Below are 15,237 nucleotides of genomic sequence, written 5' to 3'. Positions count from 1 at the left end.
AGCTGGTTGTATTGTCTCCGAGTAACTTAGGGTGACTCACAGCTTATGGCATTCTCCAATCTCGTGGTGTGGTTTAATAGTTCTTAGTGAAATATATCTGTATTAATGATCCTTCAAATATCTCTGCTGGCGCTCAATTGGCTCAAACGCAACACGCGACCGAATATCCCCTAGCTGAAAGTGGGTGACATTCTCGGATATCACTCAAGCGATATTCCCCAATTTTCGAAGCTTACGTCCACTGCGATAAGTCTTCGTTTCAAAATTAATTCTAGATGAGAGAGGGTTTGTGGTTGATACAGAAGAAAGGAAACCTTTTTTTTGTTGATTAAGTCGTACTTGAGAACACCCAAAAGAAAAAAAAGTAAAACATCCTGAAGTAAGCAGGGAAAATTTGTGCGGATATCGGGAGCTGTCCGCGGACATTACCTGTTCCAAGATGCAAACAATTTTCGAGAGCGAAGCTCTAGGAAAATTGTTTGCCGAATAGCCAAATCAAGTAGAGGCTATTGGTTATACATACAGATATACCTTTGTCAAGGCAAAGCTGGAAATTTTTCTTCTAAATTCAGTTCCTTTCGGAACCTCTGATACCGTTGTATTTTGGATATATTTCCATAAGAAAGCATCATGAGGAGCTAAATCGGTAAACATAAGCAAGACCCCCAATTTGGTACTCTGAGGAAAGCCCGGACAGGAAAGGCCCCTTGATAGAAACCAGCTGCCACGAGTTTAACTCTGTGGAAAAAAGTTAGATAGTGCATCTGTTATCCAGTTGAGAAGACTAACTGGCGATTCTAAGGGTCTTCACTTACGAAATAAAATGATTTGGTTCGCACAACAAACCAAACTCAATTTATAAGTAGAGTTCATGAAAATCCACTACATTTTATAACTGCGTGTAGAGGTTTTATTCATCAGGTCGAAACAGGAGGGAAGCAGCCACAAGAAAACAACTTTATCCTTGAAATAGCTTTTTAGTAAGTAGTTTTTACCATAACCAGTTCGAATTGAGCTTATAACAATAATGTTTTGGAAAATAGAATCAAAGGGTTGTGCTATTCGGGAAAGGCAATGGCCCCAATGAAGCAATATGGATCAAAATTTGTTGCAGTGGCTATAACAGTGACACAGACGGTGACGGTGACAGTGCTGTAATACTTATAATAATACTTTATTAATATAGCGCTATTTCTATGGCTATCCAATAGCACTTTACAATGACTGAAATCAACTTGAGTGCTTGAAAAACCCAATTGGCTTGTGGCAGATCAGTTAGCCATTTACACGGCGCAGCCAAGGAGTTTATCTCGGAGCGACCGAGGATTGGTTAGGTCCCGATCCATTCGTAAAATCAGGTCCTTGAGCATGTTCCTTTCGCATTATTCACTTCATAAATGAAGCATGGTTTCCGCAGTTGTGGACTTCTCTAGAACACTGAACACTAAGCAGAGTCGCGGTCTCTAGTGAGGTTCCCCCTGTCAAGGATTTTGTCAGGATGGGGGGATTTTTGTTGTCTTTGTTTTTTGGTATTTTGCTTTTTTTCTTAAAAAGGTATCTTGAAAAAGGAAATAGTAATAAAAAATCCTTCAATAAAAATAGAAAAAAAGAAAGAAATTTCCCTTCCAATCAAAAGCATTTAGAAATGAAGTGAGAGTTTTGAAACCCAACTGATGTGGAACTTTTTTGATAACTCAAAAAACATCTTTCCCTACTGAAACGGTATTCTTCTTACTAAGATAAACGAGGTGCACTGAATACGTCACAAACGAGACAAGCCAGTCGTTACAATTTCCTTTTTATTAAAATCAATTCGATTCAAATTAATTCTGCAATAAGAAACAAATTTTGTTTTTTCCTCTAGATTAGATGATCCTTTTCAAGCCTGTGAGATAAAGATCCTATGCGTTAAACAATAATTTCGTTTAGAGTAATTACCACCGCTTTAAAAGCTATATTTTCCAAAAGGAAACGATTCTGAAATTTTTGGTGAGGTAACGCCAGTTTAAAGTGAATTTGTTTTTCCTTTCGAGTCTGTATCTGACAATTGTTTAGAGTTAACAAAAGAAGTAATGATATGTTTTTTTCTCTAAACGCAGTTCAATAGTAGTGGCAATGCAGAACTAATTGTTGATGGGAAAGTCGGCAAAGCATATAAAGCACCGTTAATAATTTTGATCAGAAGTGTAAGTAAATTATGGAACGAAAATTTCTACCTAAGCAATAACCCATTGAAGACGACATTGGAACGAAACAAGGGCTGAAAATCCCATGGAATTTAGCTAGAACGAATGGTCTATTCTTCAGAAATATATGGGGCCTCTAGCTAGATAAGCTAGATTTTAAGACCTTTAGGTTAGAAAAACCGAAATGAGACATTTGTCATCGAATCAGGTCTATAAGTAAGGTGAAGGAAAACAATAGAATTTGTAACTGCTTTCATGGCGATGTTGTGTGTTTAATACTTGTTCTTTGTGCATTATATGTATAAGAGGTGTAATGGTCAAAAACGCTCGCGCCAACAACACAACAAATAAGCATTTCCGAACCTGTCGATTGAGAAATTCTTAGGAGAGCATTACTTGCATATTTGGAAAACAAAACCTTCAAATCCGTCGTGAAGCAATAAGATTATCAAGTTATAACTCACACTACAAAACTGCAACGGCAAAGATTTTAAAGACACTCCATTTGGTCCATGGGGTCTTCGTACGTACAGTAACGATTTTTGACCTAAAGAAACTTGCAAATTTGAGGTTTTTAATCATCTCCCTCCACTTTTATGAGATAAAATAAATTTTCTATAAAAAGGACCATTCTTAAGAATTCATGTGAATGTTTTTGTTATTTGTCAATACAGAAAGAAACACAGCTGCACACAAACATCTGTTGACGACTGTAGCAAAGACTGGGAGGAATGCCAAAGTAGATTTTGGAAAGAATAAAGTAAACTCTTCGTTAATTCTTAAAGGTAATCCTGTCTGCTAGTCCTGCGAAAGACACTTCACCGTTTAAGTGTCACTTGTCCTATGGTATCGCATCTCGCGTCAAGAACACGTATGAGCCCGTCTTCAAGCGGTGTTGTTGCTATTGTTGTTGTTATTTGTTTTTCAATTCGGACACAATTTACATTGAGTGTTGCAATTGATATGGGGCTCGATATGTGGGTTGCCTATCTTATCATGTGATCGACTTTTGCAACACGCCAGCATTTAAATTTCTCGTCGTCTATTCTTCTGCCACGCAGGATAAAGATGTCTAGGATGAATGCACACGTAACCACATATTCAGACTCAAGTTAATAGTTTCCCATCTTTGTACTTTTGTGTTTGTTTTTGTATTTTTTGCAGGTATTTCTTGTGATATCTAGTTGATGGTGCTGATTTCACCGTCACCGTCACCGTCACCGTCACCGTCACCGTCACCGTCACCGTCACCGTCACCGTCACCGTCACCGTCACCGTCACCGTCACCGTCACCGTCACCGTCACCGTCACCGTCACCGTCACCGTCACCGTCACCGTCACCGTCACCGTCACCGTCATTGTAAATGTCATTGTAACTGTCACTTTCTATTACTGTTAATGTCACTGTCATTGTCTGTCCCTGTCTTTGTCACTGTCATTATTATTGTCTTTGTCACTGCCACTGCCACTGCCACTGTCACTGTTACTATCACTGTCTGTCCTGTCACTTTCAATGTCGCAGTCACTGTCCCTATCTGTCACTTTCCCTCTCTGTCACTGTAACCGTCACTGTCTTTCCTGTCACTATCACTGCCTGTCACTGTGACTATTCCTGTCTGTAACTATCACTGTCGTTGTTGCTCTCCCTGTCACTGTTAGTCTCTGATAAATATCATTATCTTTCATCTTTGCAAACTAAAGTATATCCGAAATCTTAGCATCCTTAGACAGAAATAGCATAAGGAAAGTACCCTCAACGTGAAGATGTTTATAAAAAATTTATTCTCCAGTGAAATATGATACTTTGATCTAATCTTTTTCAACCTATTATGGAGGCAGTTGATCCAAAACAACTACGTCTGGATTTAGCCATAGAAAAGAACCTTGGGATATGTTGAACCACCACAAATGATTTTTAAAATTCTCACAACTGACTGATGATTTAAAGGTACAGTTTACCTACATGTTTATTTAAATTACCTACTCTAAGTTTACTAAATGATAACCAACGCACAAAAATGGCAAATGAATCCCTATTTATGAAGGAAAAGTTATGTAGTTTTAATGGCGAAGTAATTAAACTTAAATACATACGACTAGCTATTAATTTGTACAAATTGCTATATCTACTTTTTTCGAAAAATGGTCTCTGCGACCTTACTCTATATTATCACCAAGCAGCTTTCGCAAAATTTTATCAAATTATGTTGGAGCATATTGCAACTTTCTGACATTTCAAATGGACGTCAAGCAAGTCAATGGAGCCGGGGTGACGGTTTTTTGATCCCATTTTCTCATTTTTTCTCGGGAAGTTTGATAGGTTCTAAGATCTTAGCAGCTGTGGAAATAGCTACTGAAACTATAGAAAGTTGCTCCCGAATCTTTGTGGTATCATTAGTTTTATTGGCTTCCTGAAACGCTCCAAAAACGCCTATAAAAGTGTCCCTGAAAAGAACATTCAGGTAAATATGAGGGTTTGTGGTAATAAGTCTGGAATCTATAAAGGGTTTTCCAACTTGGCTCAACTGGTTGTTTAACAATCGCACTGTGAGAGGATTCACGTTTTTTCCACGACTAACTTCACTGACAAAGTTCGTAAACGAATCGCATGATCTTGAGAAGTTCGATATGGATCTGTTTACAGCTGAAATGCTCTCACGTACCGCTTTTTCCCACATAAACGACGATTGTAAGGCCGTAAGGCTATTAAACGCTCGATGAAGAGTATTCGTGAGTCGTGATAAATTGAAAGGGATGATCTGAGAGTCTGATAAATCCAACAACATGCCACCCATGAGTAGAGTCATGGCGCGGTGAATCTCAAACTCAGGATCAGCAAATTTCTTCACCCAGTAAAAATTGTCTTCCTGAGTATGATAAGATGGATAAAGCTGCCAACCACCCTTATTCTCATCATAGCCAAAGAAATAACTAAAATCTGCGGATGGTATACCCGCCATGAAGAAGAACGGTATGTAATCGCTCGCAAACTGGAAAGCCCAAAGTTTTGGCTCATGTGGGTTTGAAGGCGTTGGTCCACGCTCCAACATTACATCATATATGGACTTATAAGTACCCTTTTCAAATGGCACCTCAACCATTTTTGTCCATTTGTATATAATGTCGCTTAGCAGTGGGCTAGATTGAGCCAAAAGAACATAATTTCCTTGCACTGGAACATCAGTGTTCAAGTAAGCCACACCTCGCTCCTTAAAGATCAAAGAGTTTTCCTCCATCCATTCAACAGAACCTATCAGGCCAAATTCCTCTCCACCGAAGCTGCACAGTTTTATTGTTCTCCTTGGTCTCCAACCGCCCTTCATAAGTTTCCCCAATACTCTGCTTGTTTCCTTCAGAACTGCCATCCCCGTGGTTGCATCCGCAGCGCCATATACCCATGCATCTCGGTGGTTTCCTAAGAAAACGTACCGATCTGGTTCCTGCCAGCCGTTAATAGTGCCGATCACGTTATAAATCGTCTTTTGAACCAGCTGATTATTGATGGTCAGTTTTATGGTTCTGTTCCTTCCTCGAGAGCCTCGAGGGTTAAGTTGTAACGTGAGGTTGAGCTCTCTAAGCCATTCTGGGGGTATATCATCCACTGGTAGAGAAAGATAAATATTTGGTTTATCGCGGGTTACAATAAGAGACTAAAGGAGTTAAAAAATTTAATGTAAAGCATAGAAAAAAATGCTTACGTTCTGCAGTTGACCTCAGTAACTTCAAGCCCGTAAGCCTACCTTACGAGTATTACACCTTGCTGAGGTTTTCACCGTTTCATTCATGCATGATTATTAAATATATTACTCACTTAACGGTATAAAACAAAGCTACTGAAAGTTTCTATCGAAGTTAGAGCACCTTTCCCCATCCATTGTCCAACAAAGCTGTAGCACATACTACCCATCGTTCGCGCTTTTCATATCTGTGCACCATTGATCTGGGACAATTCAATCATGTCATGTTCATCCTTACCTCCAACTTCCTCCAATAGAGACCGTGCTGTCCCATACGATATTGGTTGTAAAAGTATGGGCAATCCAACGTGCCAGTCCTTCTTTGATTTCTGGAAGATGCCCTCTTTGGCAGGGACTCCCTTTGACAAGGGGTCGCCAAGCTCACCATAGACTCCACCCAAAGGAACTGCTTCAGAGGAAAGCCATGGTGCGTTGGGGTAAGTGAAATTTTTTTCTATGCCTTTTGGGGCGTAGATGTTAGGGTCTGGGTACATTAGGATCCCTTTAGCACCTTTGTTGACGGCTAATTGAGACTAATGAGAAAACAAGAAAATACATAGGTAAGTAAACAGTTCTATTTCTTATGGCGAGTGGAAAAAAAAAGTGGGACAATCTTGCCTAGTTAGAAATTGGCTCAAAGAGAATCAAGACGCTAAAACGTAGAAGACTTGAAGGAAATACATTTTAACAAGTGCAATATCTTACAATAACATGGAACCTTTGACCTAAGCATCTGGAAATAAAATCAACATTTAATTGAATAAAAATTCTGTCGGACTACGAAAACCAGGACTAGGACTAACACAGAATAGAAAGTCACAGCAACGTGCAGTCTTTGTACAATAGCGCTAATGGCATCTCGCATGAGTCATCCTGAATTATATACCAATTGCATATGTAGTCAGAAAGAGGAAAACTTCACATACCAAGGTAAAAAAACTCCAAAAGTCTCGTGTCAACAGAATGGTGCCATTCAGAGATATATTAAGTTTCTCCAACTTCTGCAAATCCTTCGCAGTTCCTTGATTGACGTACACCAGTCTCCCTTCAGCAGTCCCATTGTTGGAATATGCAGTGTATGGAGTAAACCAACTTGTGGCCTTGATCCCTGGGCCAGGTGAGACCTATTTCACAGAAAACGAAATGTCATGCTGGCGAACATTCGAGAGAATGCCTTTTTTTAAGTGGCAGAGAGACACTTGAAGCAAAAGATTTTGGAAAGAGAGAAATGTAACCTTTAACTGCTCTTTAAACGTTTTGACCAATGTTCCGTCTTCAGACACAACTGAGATGGTGTTGGGGTTGTTATCCTCTGGATAAGACAGTAACACTTTGTATTTCGGGAGTTCGACTTTGTCAAATCCATATTCTCGCCATTTTTCAGCCAATTTATATGCCAGTTGTTGTTGTCTCTCCCCGCCAGCCATATGAGGGACCTGGGAATAGAACCTGTGGGCCAATAGAATCCAAGGTAAGATTCATCTTGTAAAGTTTTATATAAATAGAAATATTATCTCAGCATCTTTTTATTTTGGTAGTCAACTGATAACCATGGACAAGATCAGAATTTCGTGATCAAACAAGAACTCTGCTCTCTATTTGACCAGGGGAAGGTCAAGGTGAACGTCAGTCTAATATTTTGGCTCAATACAAAGAAAGCGAGATGTTAATCACTTTCAAACTATGTTATTTCGACAAAGAAATACAAAGTGCTTCTAGAAAACCAAGCGGTGCATGTCTAGTACACCGACTAGTTCACGCTTGATTCAGCAAAGGTGGCAATAAGATTCTCCAAACAACGCGTCGACTGTGTGTCGAGAAAATTATCTAATATTAAGGTTTCCAAAGTTCTTGCAGCTCTCCTGTTAAGAATATAAAATTGAAGGAGGATTCCATTACTCATGAATGATATGCCACACTTACATTAGATCATATTTTTTTCCTGGAAAACGTTTTCCTGGACAAGTTTATTTTGGTGATACACATTGGAGATGAGCCTTAAAGACTCTTTGTACAAGGAGACTTTTTGAGAAAATACTTGAAGAATTAAAGATGATACTGAACCTATACCACCGGAAAAGGATAATTATCGAGGAATTTCTTTGGAATTGAAAGCGAATGCTTCTCCGTCCTTTCCATTAGTATCAAAGTAGATATTTCTTCTAAGAGTGAATTTTCCAACCGTAAATCACAAGTATTGCTGCGATTTCAGAGTCGAAGTAAAGTTATGCGAATAAACTCCACTTTCTAAAAGGTTAAATCCTCATATCATAAGGATTAGGTCAATAGAGTAAGAATGAAATCAATATCCACAATGTTGACATCTGATATATAAGGAATTTTTTGAATCGATACGGACGTAATGATCGCTAATGTCGGTAATCAAATTTTCATTCCACCATCAATTTTGTTTTTTTTAAATAACTCGAATGCTTAGGTCGTTATTCCGTCTCTTTTCCTAAAATGGAATTAAAAAGTTTGCTTCGTGAGTCATTTGTGTGGTAAACCCGGGACAAACCGGCAAACCTTTTGATTAATTCTTTTACCACACAGGAAGATATTTGCGACATTGCTGATGAAAGCGGCATGCGGAGAACTTTTTCCCTTCAAACTGAATACCCTCACCATCGCGTTCTGGAAGGTTTATGACGGATCCGAAATTTATAAAGGATCCAAACTCAAACTTAAACTCGAGTTCTCTGTGGGAACATGGGTTTTTCTTTAAGTCAAACGCCCGTGGAAATGTTTGAGATCAGTCTTAATACTTGGAAGAAGTTCCTGACATATTGATGTCAAAGTCGCTTTCCTGTGTCTACGTTGTATTCTAGCAAAGGAATTTGGTTGTCGATCAGTACGTCATCAGTTATGGTGAAATAAATCTATTTGATAATTGAATCAGTTTTGAAAGTTTTGACGATGGAAGCTTCAAGCAATGTCACCATGAAGAAAAGCTATACACTTGATAAACTTCCTCAAAACTGAGAGAAAATGTTGACAATTGATGAAAGATGGTCAAAGAACTCAGAATAATTCGTAGCCCTGTTTCAACTTGCCCCCTCTTCCAATATCAAAACTATTTCGATCAGTTTTATGGTTTGGAGATAACTACGAATTCGGTTATTTTTCGCTTTAGACTAAGATATATGAAAAGCGAGAGAGCGAGATATAAAAAACGTAGGTACTTCAGTAGGGAAAAGTAGTTACAATCTACATGAATTCTTTGCCATATCATTTTAAAGAAACTACGCTCTCGACATCACTAAATCTGGCGGTATGAAGGACACATATTACATATGGACCTTGCATATGCCTTTGTACCTACGCGAGCATTTAGAAATCCGAAGGTCTTGGGTTTTGTTCCTCTTAGAGGGGAAATTAGTTGCCTTCTTAGTCCTGTTTTGTCTAGTGACAAAAATAAAATATATCTGTTCGACGAACGAATGAGCACAGTCGAATCAGCTTGCGGGGAATCTGTTCCATTATTCCTATTCTAAGGTTGAGACATTAGGTAAAGATTTTAATCTAGCAGGTGAGCTACAGCTATGGAAAAGCCAGGAAAAATCTGCGTCTCTAAAATACGTTGCGCGCTTATACCTACGGTGCTACGAAGCCACAAAGTGGGAGAGAAGCAAATTTTGGCGGATTCTTCATACCCTTAAAGAGTCTGTTCGCAATTATATAAATTTAATCATATTTTGACCCGCGGGTGATAAATCAGCGAGGATACGATACTTATAGGTTAGCTACAGAAGGAAAATAATGCAGAAAGGCGCATTATTACTTTTAGCATTCCACATACGGATTAACATATCCTCCATAGTTTGTGGCCGATAAGTGAAATTTAGTTAACGAATAAAACAAGCAAACTATTATCGAAGAAAATAAAACCATTGCAATTTTGTTACATTTGCGTCAAACAACAGGGACCCGAATTCAAGCCTTAATATAACATCATTGATGGTTTAGAAGTATACCTCAAGGTTTCCTCGAGCTCTGTGGTGTTTACATTCTTCTTAAAGTGGCTGAAAGCTTCATCGCCGTTGAGAGGGTTTGTCTCACTTTTGTCTTTAGTCTTTGGGCTGTCTCTCCCTTTATCACCTTTCAAAAAGTATCCAAGAAGAAAACCGCCCGATGCTGAAATAATCCCAATGAACAATACGATCAAAACAATGTGCTTCTTTTTAGGACGAGATCCTCCAAAACTAATTTCAGATGAGACTGACGCTGATAAGTGAAGTTTGGAGCTAGCCAATTCCATTTGTGAAGTGTGGTTAATGTAACACCCAAAGGCAGCTCTTCAAAAACGCGCTTGCCGAGAACGAAGGCTGATCAATTGGTTGCGGTTTACGGTGAACCTTAATTAAAGGAAGTCAGCTAACAAGAACTCTGTCATTTAAAATGAATTGCTTAATTCACAAGCTTCAGGTCATATGTTTTAAATGAAAATAATGTTCCCCTAGGCATTTATCTTGTTTCGTCAACCACTTACGTACTTGTTAACCAAACGTATCGAATAAATCCTTCCTAAGCCGCCTAGTTGTAAATAAACGTTTGAAATGTGTTTTAACGTAAAAAAAAAAAGAAGTATCATACTCATGCAAACCAAAGGGCTCTTTTACTAAGAAATTCTCTTTAGCATATCCTGTAAACAACGAGAAGCAACATTTACGTGTGTGGTGTGTCAAAACTATGATATATTGCTTAACAAGCAAGTGCTGACGTACGTAGCAGACATTGATCTTAATGAAAAACCTAAATTTTTTTTCTTGCTTGTGAATAGCAGTCGGCAATTGAGAGAGTAACACTTTTTTTAGGATAACCGTAAGCAATAAATGTTATCGCTTATCTGAAATCACTATTTTATCTTTTACCAACGGAGATAAAGAACGTGGAGCGAGGATATCGACTTCCTCTGAAAAATAAGAACAAAGTAAAAAATATGACGTGTAACATTATCTCGTGATTGTCAGCATGTATGTTCTAGAATCCTTTGCACTTGAATTCTCTTAATCCCAAGAATGGTGTTCTTTCTGCACATCATTCACTGCATCCGAGAATGCCGAGCGAAGTACAGACTTATTCACCAAATGATAAGTTGAGGACAACTTTGGCAGCGAGTTGTAAAGTGTGGTGGTTTTTCAGGTCATTTATCGACAGAATTTAAAAGAGGTTATGGGTCGCTATGGACTTAAATCTAATTTTAAATTCCACCACTTGGATGTTAAATGTTGTTTATCCAGACGGCTTACGTAAGTTTTTCATTGCCATGTTTGTATTACCACCCTGCCGCGTTAAACCACTTCAGATTTGTTTATGCGATACAACATTACATTGACAAATTCCGTTTACTGTGGGCAAGATAACCATGTCAAAAAGTAAATAATTCGACTCAAATGTTGCCAGCATTGTGTATGACGAACACCTCCACTCAACGAGTAAAAAGTTCTATACATTACTCCTTGCCATTTTCAATTGCATGGAAAAATTATTCAAGATCGCTCCCGCATTTTTGCCTAGTATTGACAACGGGTCTACGGAAGTGAGTATAAGCCTTTTTGCGGGGTTATCTGTGTAAGAACTTCCGCCCACAAACCTATAATCAATTTCTCAATAACATCCTGTTCTTAGGGCTCGCCAGGGGAAGTCTATTCTGTTCTCATCTGGTCTGTGATTTAGAGGCTTGCACAACTATTTTCGCTTTGACCGGAACTTTGAGGTCTACCCTTCATGCTGTCAGTCGATTGTGGGCTTACGTGTGATGTTTCCTTGTTATCAAAGTGCTTTGGCTACAAACCTTAGCAGCGAACGGACAATTGCAATCGCTATCAAACTTTCTGTAATCCATGCGGATTTCAATCAGTTTCACGAGCTTTAGGGAATCTTTTAGATCCCAGCAAACCGTATCTTAGATAATCTCGTACTCTACCAAAAATCTACAGTTTTGGAAATGATCCAAAATGATAGGGTTGTACTTCTGCACACCAAGAATTAATCCGATGTAAAAAAAAAAAAAAAATGCGCGTTGGGAGTTTGATTTACAACGGAATGCGAAGTGGCTCCCTAGGCTCGTTTTTGAATATCCACAAACCGTGAATTTACAGGGAGATCTATATCTGGCGAAGGCGCCAAGTTTGGTTTAAAAGAAATTTTCAGAGTAAAAACGACTTTCGTGTATAACTTCAATTTCCTGTGATGGAAAAGAATCCCAGCCGAGCCGGAGAGGTAGTACTCCAACTCATGCAGGGCGGAAAATGGGATAAGCTCCCACTGTGTGGGCTAAAGAGCCACGATAAAAAACTTTGAAATGCCCGATCATAAAAATTGAAGGTTTAGATTTGAATGCCTGAAAACGGCACCTATTTCCTTGTTGACAAACGTTAACAACACGGACCCGTCAGAAGAACGCACAGTATGCAAATATCAGTAACAGATGTTCGTGTGAGTTCTTGGTGCGAAGCCAAGTGTTTCAAAATGCATTAAGGGAAGACTTGACCTTTTGAACCTGTTCAATAGAGTTGATAATAAACACAGTTCATGTTGAGATAAGAACGATTATGCACGCACATAGTGATCGTGTATCTGTTTATCTAAGACAGATTGGATTTTTCTCCATTAGGTTAAATGCTGTAGTTTGATTCACAAAGCTGCGACTAAGTTCTCCTGCGTTTTGCACTTTAGTAAGTAGGAGAGGAAAATTTGAAAGAAGACTCAAAGAAATTCAGTTTGGACTATATGGATTTCCTTCCAAAAAAGACGACATCAAATTGGTATTTACGCATTCGGAATTACGTCACTAACCACATCTACATGACGCAAATTTGACAAAAATCTCTTAAAATTCCAACCCGGTACTTGAGGGAAAGGATTAAGTTAAATGCAACTAAAATCGCCTCTCCGTTATGTCTCGAGAACACATACCTGTGAATCCGCTGAGAAAAAAATTCACGAAAAAGGATGACCAATACTGCACAAAAATTTTGTAGCAGATTTCACTTATCGGTAATTTTACGATAGGAAACATACATTTCTTGTCGTATCAGTCACTGATAAGATCTTTACACTTTCGTAATTTCACACATTCATTGAGTAGTTTACTTTGACAGTTGCAATACTGCACTGATTTCAGTCGAGACACTGTTGCTAATTTTTTTCCTAAATCTCTTTTAAACTGTTACAGGGAAATATGCCTTGAATATTTACATTACTGTCCAAAAAATCCCTGTCTGTTATTCAAAGAGGAAACGACCCAATTTAAAACTGAAGTGTCAACAGTAATCCTTGATTATTTTGATTTTGCTCAACTCTTTCCTTTAATTGGTCCAGAAAACACGCACCACCTTCTCAACCAATCATAAGCTAAACTAAGTCGTAATATGGTGGAATTTAGAACAGCTAAGTACGATGGCTTTGATTTCTGATAAGCTCTTTATGCTGTTATCCTTTGTTCTAAATAATGGGCTCTCTGAGTTTCTTTGGCTTTGGCTTTAATCTTCTTAAAATGGACTTCACACACTTCATTTTACAGTTGTGCACTTAGTCGCCATGCCTTTGATTTGGAGTGAGGCTGAAAGTGACCTTGTTGTGATAGAGACCAGTATCTACAAAGTAATTTACATTTGAAAAGCAGCAAGGTTTGTATCATAACAAGGTCACCCTTAGCCTCACTCTTTATTCAAAGGCTTGGCAACCAAGCACACAACCGTAAAATGGACTATTAGGAACAATAAGCCAACCCCAACCAACTTAAAACCTCGCATGCACAAGCTAACTGAAACGCAAACCCTGGTACAATAAAGGTGGAAGGATTCTCTCCTTCCCCACGGATTAAGGCCAAAATTTACATGTGATGCGTTAACTTTTCACAAAGGCGAGGGTGATTCGTGAATTTATGAACCAGCGTAAGGCGTGATTTGTACCCTAAAATATGCGTGACGTTCATTTCGCGAAAATCTTATGATTCACGCCTGACACCTTGTGTCAGAGAGAGAGACTTGAAATTTTCTGTTTATATAAGTGGGGTTGAATATCAATTGGGACATCGTCCTGTTTTCTTCTCCAGTTTTCGATACTATTCTGTACGTGTAACAAATTTCAATAAAGTTAAAGTAAAGTTAAAGTGCCAAAATGGTGGGTAAATAGTCATTACACTTACAAAATGTAGCGTATATTAACCGGGTTTGTCACTTTGACTAATCACAACCACCCACATCGGTGCTGGCGCATTGTCAGTTTCTTCCTACCCAAAAAATGATAGGGAGGGGGCACAGGATCCACTCCCCCCGCCCCCACCCTCCATCCATGCTATCCATGCTTACTTGCAGGCCTCGTACTAAGATATGTTGGTATTTATCTTGAAAGCCAATTTGTGTGGTATTACGTCATATTTCCTTCACCAACCACTTCTGGTTTCCGCAGACGAGACGATGACGTCCGACAATCAAGGGTCCTTGTGTCCTTGCGTACTTCTCGATGATGTAAACCTCTTTGGGAATAACAAAAGGCCCGAATCAAATCAAATTCTACTTTTGTGTTTTCAGAGAAAATCAAATAAAAGATTTCTCCAATACTTTAAAAACTTACGTCATCATTGCGTTACAAGTTTCACGAGCCGATAGGCCATAAATCCTAAATTGCACAGGCAAACATGCTTTTTTTAAATATGTCTAGTCACTACTCCTAATCAAATCATCTCTTAACGCTACTTTGCACGTGCCAGGTGTAGATTACTCGAAAGAGTTGTTCAGAGTTTTGAAGATCGATTCTCATATGTTTAATTTCCATGTTATTGATCATTTACGACAATGACTATAGGCAAATAAAGTTAATTTTTTTTTCACCGTAGAAGCTAAAATATCAAGTACAATACCTCAATACGAAAGTCAAAATCCCGTATTGTATATAGCTCAACTCGGTTTCGGCTTTCGTCATTGACTTATGAGATCTAATCAAGAGCAAGATATTTTGTTGAGTATATGCTAAGAAGAATTAAAAACTGAACTAAATTTGGTGCTATGCGAAGAGGAAAAATTCATCTTCTTGGCATGAAAATTTATTTTGAGCTGCCATATGATCAACCTCATTTCCTGCGATGATAGTCGAATAATTTGGCGTGTATTGAATCAAGAGGAGTATTCAGACTGTAAAAAATCTTGGCAAGCAACCACACTTCGAGTATAGACACTAATAAAGCACAATACTATGAACCTAGCTATTTATGTAATATTTTGAAATTTTTATAATGGGAACCACTTTAAACAAAATAACCAATATTCTTGTTGTATAGATATGTCGTGTTTCAGAAAGCTAAAATGATG

General features: G+C 38.5%; 1 protein-coding gene across 1 annotated transcript; it reads right to left on the bottom strand.

The window, feature by feature from the left end:
* Positions 1–4,222: 4,222 nt before the first annotated feature.
* Positions 4,223–10,413, bottom strand: LOC131796324 (putative N-acetylated-alpha-linked acidic dipeptidase). Its single transcript, XM_059113905.2, has 5 exons — positions 9,898–10,413; positions 7,159–7,372; positions 6,850–7,047; positions 6,162–6,456; positions 4,223–5,787 (listed from the first exon to the last, which is right to left on the bottom strand). Exons 1-5 carry the CDS (start codon positions 10,179–10,181, stop codon positions 4,481–4,483), a joined length of 2,298 nt encoding a protein of 765 aa, XP_058969888.2. The 5' UTR covers positions 10,182–10,413; the 3' UTR covers positions 4,223–4,480.
* Between the last annotated feature and the right edge of the window lie 4,824 nt (positions 10,414–15,237).

The sequence above is a fragment of the Pocillopora verrucosa genome, chromosome 10 (genome assembly GCF_036669915.1).
Source record: "Pocillopora verrucosa isolate sample1 chromosome 10, ASM3666991v2, whole genome shotgun sequence".
Taxonomy (NCBI): domain Eukaryota; kingdom Metazoa; phylum Cnidaria; class Anthozoa; order Scleractinia; family Pocilloporidae; genus Pocillopora; species Pocillopora verrucosa.
The sequence above is the reverse complement of the archived record's forward strand: the minus strand, read 5'-3'. Positions and strand labels throughout refer to the sequence as shown.